Below are 9,901 nucleotides of genomic sequence, written 5' to 3'. Positions count from 1 at the left end.
GTCGCATTTGGCGCGGGCCGAGGAAATGGGATCGGACCGAGGCGTGTGATGCTCGGGACACGATCGTGTAGGCCTGAGGCGTGTTTACGCCGGCCGAGGAAATGGGATCGGACCGAGGCGTGTGATGCTCGGGGCGCGATCGTGTGGGCCTGAGGCGTGTTTACGCGGGCTGAGGAAAGTGAGATCGGGCCTGAGGCGTGTTTACGTGGGTCGCGATGGCAATTAACGAAAATGATGTGATTGGTGCGTGACCGAGCGTGGAATGTGGAATTGGAAATGTGGTGTGTTCGATGTGTATGTGGGCATGAGAATGTGAGTGATTTGTAGTGCGTGTGGTTGAGATGCGTGTGAGAATTGTTTGTTATGATTGCGGACTAATGTGCAGGCTATTTATGCCAAGAGTCTAGGTTAGTGTGATCGTGTGGATGACGATGTTTGTGTTTATTGCTTGGTTGTGTCTGGATATGTCTGGAATACGTGGTAGCCTAGGTAGGGTTTAGGTTGTGACTTATTGAGAAGTGTCTCATGGTTGTTTCAACCAAACCATTTCAGAGTCCCCGCTTGAGCCATGAACATATTGAGGCCGACTCGGAGCCGTCGGGTGAACAGACAGCTGAGGAGGATTCAGGTGGTGATGCCGAGAACAATGAATCAGAGGGGACGCCTCTGAGAGGGCGTAGGGACTAGTTCTGGGAGCGAGGCAATAGTTTGAGAGTGCCCCATTTTTGGATAATGCTGATCCTTTTTGTATTTTGGAAGTTAATAGTTACTGGTTCGGTGTGATTGTAAATTATAATGGATATTGTAAATCTTTGGAGGTGTAATGTATATGTATACATATGTTGGCGGTTCTGCGATCTAGTTATTCCTGGTAGTCTCCAATTTTATTGTCTTGGATTTTATAATTGTTTCCGCCGCGAATTAACTCTGATGGGAACATTGGGTCGGCGACGTGTTCCTGGGACGTCGCACTGATTCGACCGAGCTGGAGGGAAGTCACGGGTTCGATGGGGTTCGGGGCGTGACATAAACTGCATTATTCTCCAAAGCTAATCAATTCTAGCTCATAAGTTAGAGTTCTTTGCCTAAAATGCATCTAACCTAAAAGGCATCAAACATGAATGCAATATATCATCCTATACATATTTACCATCTCTAATAGGAAAGTATTAGGCATATTTACCATGTTAACTGTTGCGATATGCCTATCAATAAATACAATTGTCGATCATAAGTTTGACGAAATAAAGTTAACCTCTGATAACAATAAACACAATTTTATCGAACTCGATACAATATTGTTTGGTAAACAAAAAGTAACGCCATGACTTTATGTTTTTAAGTTTATCATATTGATAATTCATTATATGCATGCTATTTAGTTATGTAAATGTTTCTTTAAGTTTGTATTTGCGTTGTACATTATTTCACACTCGTTTTTACGACATCATATTGCATGAAAGTTTGACAAACATCTTGGCCCTCCAAGTAAATTTTCTTATGAAGTCTAGACTAAGGTTTCTGCAATGTCCTTGGCCTGGATTAAACTTGCTGGAAAGGGGAAAATTTTCATAGGCTCTCTCAATCTTCCTAGAACAGAGCAAAAACCCAATAGTCTGGAGTAGAGCAGAAAGTATGTAAGGCAGGCCAACCTTAGGCTAGAAAACAAAAAAGCCGCAGATAATTATTCAGTATCGAAGTTGGAAATGTCATTTCTTAAGTGACCAACAGAAGTGAAATCTAGCCTGGGAAATGGCATAAACATCTAGAACTTTTACAAGCATAACTTCACCTAGTATAGTTGTTTACTTAACCAGCCCATTACTTTCCAGGCAATGCGATTTCTTGCTAGTCGCCCATCAAATCCATTTATTAAGAAAAACTGCTGTATGAGAAGCAAGAACAAGGAAAGGACACATCGACTGAATTTGATAGACCATCTTGCTAAGTATTTGATTTGAACAGACAGGACGCTTACAATATTTCCAATTGGAAAGACACCAATTATACTGAAGCACAAAACCCCATCTTTATCTCCACCATAAAGGATATGGAAACACTGCTTTGAAGAATTTGAGAGCTCTACAAATGAATTTTGAACATCGTCAGTTAAACCAACATCTCTGGGTACTAGTCCAGGCATTCGAACTCTTGGAGCTGGAGGGAAGAATTGAGTAGTGCGATCTTCAAATGTCAAAGAGTTACCAGAAGCGTTCTATAAAACAAATGAATAATTACTTTCCAGTTGGAAAATAAAAAGATGAAAAAAAATATGAGATTAAAGCTAAGAAGCCAAACAAATCAACAAGTTACAGATGACTCCAAACATACGCTTTCAAAAAATCTTCCATAAACCATACTAAAGCTTTTGGACTGTGAAATAAGATTCTAAGTTTGAAAAAGAAGTACTTAAGAAAACCAGAATAAAATAACTACTTAACTGCAAAGGAAGCATTATGAAAGGTGTTAGCCATAAAATATCCGCTATTGGTAATAAAGATCACGAAGTTGTATCAACTTTTAAGTTGAAAGATGCATACTCTATTCACTTGGGCATCCTCCTCCCAGTTGAGACACACCACAGCTGCCATATGGGACTTCAAGCTTCTTAACAGTTTTCCATTCTGCTTAATATATATACTGTAACAGTCTGAATTTTCGACCCTTTTCCCGGGATTTAGGAAATGAATTTGACCAATGCACTATAGTGAGATTTCACCGGGACCCGTGCATTCTCGGGATGCTAACCTGGGGGTAAGGCTATTACGGGATTGAGTTCGCATGACCAAAGAACTCGACCTGGGTTCGATCTTCGACCATATGGATTGACAAGGGAATGTTTTGAGCCAACCGAGACCGGTCTATTTGATTGATCGTGTCCGAAGGGAACTAGCGACAGACCCTCGCAATTATATGACAATCGAGATCCTCCCGGGTAGAGTAAACTTAAACGTGATTTGACTTGGTGTCGGTCACGGGTCGAGAGCGCGTAATCCCAATGAGCCACCCGTTAGCCAGAGATAAGCTAAAGTTGCGATTGTTCAATTTTAGTCATTTCTTGGAATTCGGGCCCGGGAATCGAGAATTTTGAAAGTGACAATTTTGAGCGGCCGGTGACGTTTTTGGCTTGGCCAACCTTGGGGCCACCCATTTCTGCAAAAAAATAGATTTCGGTTCGAGATCGGAAAAATTACGATTTTGCCCCTCGGGACCCCAATGTCGATTTTGAGGCCGTATGAGATTATTTTCGAGGCCGATGTCATTTTAGGGTGGCACGCACATTTAGAGTCATTACGGTCAAAATTGGAATTTTGGCTCGAAGTGAAAAATAATATTATTTTATTCCTAGGACTTTGCAGTCGATTTTCGAGGGCTTAAGAAGCTATTTTCACGATTCCGACGCTATATTATGTTGGCCACACACATTTGGGGTCGGTACGGGCAAAAAATGGAATTTCGACCCGGGACCGGAAAAATGACCATTTTGCCCCTGGGCCATTTTTAGTTCCGAATTTTGGGAAAATTTTGGGGATAATTATTTGGATAATTCAGCTCAATTATTGGGGCCAAAGACCAAAATCCCCTCAATTATTTGGATAAGATCAACCAAGACCGTTGGATTAAGGGCATTTTAGTCAAATCTCCCCGGATCGGCGACACGTGTCCCCCACCGACCCCACTTTTTTACCAATATTGACTCTCTCTCCCCTTCACCTCCTCATTCGGCCACTCCCCCAACCAGAACTCCCCTTCCTCTCTCTCTCCACAATTTCTCTTCTTTGCCGATTCTCCCTTCGCCGATCGTGAGCTCGCCATCGCCGGAGGCTGCTGGGCAGCTGTTCCAGCCCCTTGTCCAGCCCGTTTGTCCGCCTTTTCAAAGTAAGTGACTTCCCCCAATCGACACCTAGGACCTCGGGTATTGCTAGGCTCGTTTAGGGTTCGGTTTAGGTGATTTTCGTGGTTGTTTTGGACTGAAATAGTGGCTGGTGGTTCGGGTGGTTGTGGACTGATTTGGAGACTGAAAATATGAGGTTTGGGAGGTTCGAATAGGGCCGTGATGATACGGAACGATCACGGTTTGAATTCGTGTGATTTGGTGTGATTTTCGGATTTGTGACTACTGTACCCGTCCGGTTTGCTATTTTTGTGGAGAATTTTGGGGGCCGAATTTGAGGAAGTTTTCTTCATGAAAGTTGTTCCCAACATCTTGAAGTATAACATATTTTAATTTGGGAATTTTTCGAAATCATTTGATGCCATTCGGAAGTCCATCTTTGGACCGAAATAAAACTGCCCGATTTACTGTTCACCCGACCTTCGGGTCTGTTCGAATTTTTATAAATTTTTCCAGGCCTATTTTAAAAATACTTCCTTCACAAAAATTGTTGGGGACATTTGTGGTTATAACATATAAAAATTTCAAAGCTTTTCAAGGTGATTTGGGTGTTGAAATAAATGTATTTTGAGGACAAAATAGTCTGTTAGAGCGAACAGATTTTGGTCTGATTTCGAGGGACAAAAAGGCATGGTTGTAGATTGAACCGGATTTCGTGTTCTTCATAAGAAATGTTTATCGGGATGTGTTTTGTAATATATCCAAAATTCAGAATTTTTGGAGTTCATATATGCGATTGTATGGTTTGTGATTGTTGGTTGATTCTGGATTGTGTCTTGGGCTGAATGTGCCGTGATCGTGTGCCGAGAGTGTGTGGCCATGAGGCGTGATGGTGTAATTGCGCATTGAGTTTGCGTGCCAAGCATGGGTGTTCAGGTGGTGTTCGTGTGACGAGGATGTGAAATTGTGATGTGTGTGTGAGGTGCGTGTGTTTGGCCGTGTGGTATGTGTGCAGAGTGTGAAATTGTGATATGTGTGTGAGGTGCGTGTGTTTGGCCGTGTGGTATGTGTGGAGAGTGTGAAATTAAGGTACGGGAATGTAGGATGGATTGGAAAAGTGATACCTTGAGGCGTGTTCGTTTACGCAGGGTAAGGTCCGTCCTGAGGCGTGTACGTTTACGCGGGACGATGGCGTCCCTGACGAGGTGACGATGCCCGGCCCGACGGGGTGTCGATGCCTGACGAGGTCAGAAGACCGTTGGCCTGATGCGTTTTACGCGGGTGCGGTAGAAGGAAAGTTGAGTGTAGGATTCCGTCCTGAGGTGTGTTCGTTTACACGGGACGATGCCGTCCCGACGAGGTGACGATGCCCGGCCGACGGGGTGACGATGCCCGACGAGGCCGAAGACCGTTGGCCTCGATGCGTTTTACGCGGGCGCGATAGTGGTGGAAAGGTTGAGGATGAGCTGGATTGGGCTTGATGTGCGAGATTTGTGAAAGTTGACGCGTGGTGTGAGTTCGTGTGCGAGTGTGATTTATATCGCGTAAGTAGTGCTCAATTATGGGGTGAAAACTGCTAGGCATGGTATGGGACGTGCCCTAGTGGGTTTTACCTTATAATCGAGGTATGTACGCGTCTGTGATGTATTACTGTGAGGTGCTGGCTGTATTATGGTCTAACGTGCAGGAACGTGCATGATGGGTTCCAGGTAGGTTCGTGTGTGATTGTTAGATTGATTGATCGTTGTGTGAGATGCGTGTTCTATTTGGTGGTACGTGAGTGCCTACATGGGGTTTGGGGTTGTACACTTATTGAGATTCGTCTCATAGTTGTATAATCCACAATTTCAGACCCCCAGCTGTAAACCCGGGAAGTTCGCCTCTTCTTTTTGGAAGGTCGAGGAACCGTTTTTGGTGCCCGGTGGAACTGCAGGTGAGTGTCCGGAGGCTCAAGCCCGAAGAATCAGGAGCAGAACGGAAGGCGATCCTTAGGTTTTTCCCTATGGTATTTTAGGAGTTGTTTAACTTGGGTTATCCGATAGTGAAGTTAAGATAACCAAACCCCTGAATTTTTGTTAATACGATGGCGGAGGATGTTCGTTGGTATTTATGTCTGTAATATGATGTTTGTATATTTGGTGATGTATGAAGATGTTGTTTGATTCTTATGGTGTTCTACCCCGTCGTCGTCATCTTTCTGTTCGGGGTTTTTATATTCGCTTCCGCATGTGGCTCTGATGTTTGGGTTGGGTCGGCGACGTTCCTGGGACGTCACAATATTTCGACCGGAGCAGGGGATGTCGCGAGCTCGATGGGGTTCGGGGCATGACATATACCATGTTAGAAATGATTATACCACGGTGTGCATAACTGCTGCAAGCACTAGCATATTAAAAGCAGCACACTGCATATCCATAGTTCCATAAAGACAACTACTTTGGTAAGATAACATTAATTATGTACAAACAATCTCTCTTCTCAGCAAAATTAATCCATGAAGTGGATGATTAGTAATAAACTGGTAGAAATCTCAAAGAAACAGAATTGCAGCAGCCTCAGCCGAGTTCTCAGCCATTCCACTCATGACCAAGCAGCTATAGCTTAATAAAACCATAACCAGTTATATACAAACTTTTCCACCAACAAGCATAATTGAGGCAGATACAAATCCTATTGCCTTCCTAATATTGACTGAACTTAACATATTTTACTAATAATTGATAGAAGCTATTAATTTTGATGAAAATGAGCATGTCACAGATGAATATATGATACCATCCACTTAGACCATAGATTCTCACAATGAGCTGGACCCCAGTAAACACTATGCTGTAATTTGTCGTTGACATTTGAAATAGTTTCAATCATTGATGACAACATTAGTAGCGAGGTGAAAATTTTTTGTCCTACACGAGAATGCAATTGAGCACATCAATCAGATTCAAGTCCTAAAGTATACAAATCTATTGAATGAGTAGATTCATTCTGTATGATATGTGATTAAAGTAATTCACCGCTGATTTCACCGATTAAATATGAGTCAATCAATTTCCTTGATTTATAACATAACTCATGCATCAAACAATGTAGTGTCAAAAACATTTCTTGGTTTTGATGTAGGACGATCTGTCCCACAATAAAGAATAAATATTTATGCATCACACAAACCGCCTAAGCATCACACCTAGGATTTCTTAAGCATCCCACCAAAGAGGAATTGCATCACACAATCCGCAAAGCAAACACTTGCCAAGTTCTATAAATTATCAACTTCGAAAAGTAAAAATTACAACTATATTTGTAGACTCTCTAAAAGTTCTACTCATAGTTGAAATAGGAAATCTCTAAACAAGAAACATAATTGCAGTATACATAAGATCCTACTACTCAAACTTAAAAAAAAGAAGGAAACTTTGTAAAATCCTAATAACACTCAAATCCTAGTGGATAATTTTAGTGATGAAACTTCAAGACGAATCCTGATCCTTGTTTGAGTTTCAAAGTCAATCTTCACCAAAACATTGGTAGTCATCTTGCATGATTTTGTCGGCTGCATCAGGCTTAGTGGATGGTTTGATTGTCTTATACTAAGTTCTATGAATGGGAAACCAAATACAATACTATGTACACGATCTTTGTGTCCTTGTAGTCAAATGGGTACTTATTTGACAAAAGAAAAATAATTTGTAGCAATATCTCATGTCTGTAACATTAGTCGAATTTGAAGTATCTTTATCATTAGTTATTACCTAACAATAAAAATAACACCATACTTTACAATTAATTTACATCTGTCATGGAATGCCAATCTCAAACAATATATCAAATTTTATGATTCCACTGGATGAAATTCAAGATCCACAATCCATAGATTTAATTTTTTGATTCATGACTCAAATTTCCATGTGACAACTAAGGGTGATCCTAAGTGGTTAACATGTGATGTCAAAATTGTGGCTACCTACTTAACAGTTAACACAATTAATAAACGAATATTGTTCCGGGTTCAAAGTTCAAACTGCGAAACACAAATTGACTCTTGTAATCTATCTAAGTAAACAATAGTGCCAACTTGATTAACAACCTGACCTATCATGACCTGTTTATATTTAGTTCAGTAAGTTCTCTAATAATAAATCATACATGAATTTTGTTCCATAGTGGTTACAAATTACAATTTGATCAGACCATATAAATATAACATTTCATGTAAACCTAGGATTTTGTAAGCTTACGGCTAGTTTCTTTTCAAACTTATTTGACATTGATGAAGATATGCATATTGTACATATGCCGTGTTGGTCATGTTAGGATTGGAATGACCCATTCAATTCAATCTAACTAGTTAAATGGGTATTCATCTCTTGTAATTTGTTGACCTATTAAACAAATGGGTCATTTCGAATAGAGTTTTTCTAATAAATTTTTTTGTTGAGCATATCCTCGCTTTCGATTGACCTATCTAGCAATCCATTGTTAACTTGAAATTGACAGACATGACCAATAAAAATGGATTGCCATCTCTATTAGCAGCTGAAAGTTCGGCCGAGCAAGTTTTCTATTTGCACTGCATCATGCAGATTTCGAACAATTCAGAATCTTTCCCAAGAGAGATTAGAGAAAAACAAGTGCTTGATGATAAAGAACTACACGGGGAGGAATTTCTAGTTGAGAAGTAATGAGGATAACATTCAAGTAACAACATAGAAAACTTCCTTTGACATCATACAGTAAAACTGTACCGTCTTCAAGCCCCAAGACAACAACCTTGCCATCAGGATGCCAGCAGGATCATGTTATACATTTACCTGGAGTGGAGTAGAATGATCAAGAAGAGCCAGTACTGAGGAGACGCATTGAAATGTGCAAAGAAAGTGAGTTCATTATAAACAAGAAAGAACAGAAAGAGAGAGATAATGAAAATTTTTTCCCAATAAAATTAACAGGAGAAGAGAAAAGATAGAGCACACACATTAACCGACAAAATGTTAATCAAAATTTGGGAAATGAGGCAAAACATCATAAGTGTACAAAGTAACTGAGAGGATATGGGATTTCTTTGGGTTAGTAGGTCATCTAAAGCGAGGGAAATTAGATCTTGTTGGCAGGCTCCAATCCAATATCTGAATCAAAAAACAAATCTTGTCGTTCAACTATGGAACCTCAAGGTGGAGTGGATGCATGAAAGCTTACTTCAGGCGAGGATTACAAGTGTACTAGTATTTACAACTTAGGATCGTAACAGAAACCATTCAAAATTTGCTCAAGTGCTATAGTGCACTCAAAACGTTCTTCATATCTAGAAGACAATATGACGAATGAAGCATTCAGATGTTTTTGGAGAAGAAATCTCCTCTCTAAATTTTTCCAGTGAGAATTGACAGCAAGAACTAGCAAGGCTAGGCATCTAATCCTAAGCTCTTAGCCTCTTACTAATTTGAATTACCAAAAGATTAAGTCATATAGGAACTTAACATACTCGGATGCAGCTCCCCTTACCCTCCTAGTCTCTTTGCATTCTCCAATTCCTTCCTCTGTCCCTCCTGACCAGATTGTCATACAAGTACGCAGCATAGCTCGAGATATATCCTATTCAAAAGTTGAACTCCCACCAGCCAACTTGATTAATCACAATGATGTGACGAAATGCCCTCTTGTAATGAGAAAAAGATAAATTAAACTTCAAGCAATACAAAACATGAGAGGCTTTCCGCCTATAGTCTATATTTTAGTAAAATTACATCGTGAGAGTTGCCATCAGAAATCTAAGAAGATCTTTTTAGATGCCTGATGACATTTATATGGTCTTCCTGCAGGGCTAAACTCGCCAACTCCAAGTGGGCATCAAGCATTTAGCTTCGACATAGCCGCTTAGCTAGTCTATCTAGCATAAATGGCATCCGTCCGATTCATGTTAATTATTTTCATGGACACTTTAACTGGTGTACAAAGAAGGGCAACAAGATGGCCGTACAGGAGTATGGTACACTTACGGTCGGTGTTGATGACTGTCGGCTAGGTTATGGAAAAAATCTCCCAAGGCAACAACCTGGTTGAGAAGTTGAT

At 40.7% G+C, this 9,901-nt stretch overlaps 1 protein-coding gene across 1 annotated transcript; it reads right to left on the bottom strand.

The window, feature by feature from the left end:
• Positions 1–1,792: 1,792 nt before the first annotated feature.
• LOC115693351 (anaphase-promoting complex subunit 4-like) lies at positions 1,793–9,482 on the bottom strand. The gene is made up of 3 exons (XM_056302517.1): positions 9,335–9,482; positions 2,541–2,624; positions 1,793–2,215 (listed from the first exon to the last, which is right to left on the bottom strand). The coding sequence occupies exons 1-3, from the start codon at positions 9,407–9,409 to the stop codon at positions 1,793–1,795; spliced, it is 582 nt and encodes a 193-aa protein (XP_056158492.1). The 5' UTR covers positions 9,410–9,482.
• Between the last annotated feature and the right edge of the window lie 419 nt (positions 9,483–9,901).

Source organism: Syzygium oleosum, unplaced genomic scaffold (genome assembly GCF_021117445.2).
Source record: "Syzygium oleosum isolate NSW1041296 unplaced genomic scaffold, Sole_v2.1 Sole_v2.24, whole genome shotgun sequence".
Classification (NCBI taxonomy): Eukaryota; Viridiplantae; Streptophyta; class Magnoliopsida; order Myrtales; family Myrtaceae; genus Syzygium; species Syzygium oleosum.
This window is presented reverse-complemented; position numbering and strand designations above follow the sequence as displayed.

What these genes read in the sequence shown, in the direction of transcription:
- LOC115693351 (XM_056302517.1), bottom strand. Translation starts at nt 9,409, where the DNA reads ATGCTGCGTACTTGTATGACAATCTGGTCAGGAGGGACAGAGGAAGGA. An exon ending in AATGCAAAGAGACTAGGAGG is followed by an intron (nt 2,625 to 9,334) that starts GTAAGGGGAGCT and finishes TATATTAAGCAG; the next exon opens with AATGGAAAACTGTTAAGAAG. An exon ending in AGGATGCCCAAGTGAATAGA is followed by an intron (nt 2,216 to 2,540) that starts GTATGCATCTTT and finishes TTTGTTTTATAG; the next exon opens with AACGCTTCTGGTAACTCTTT.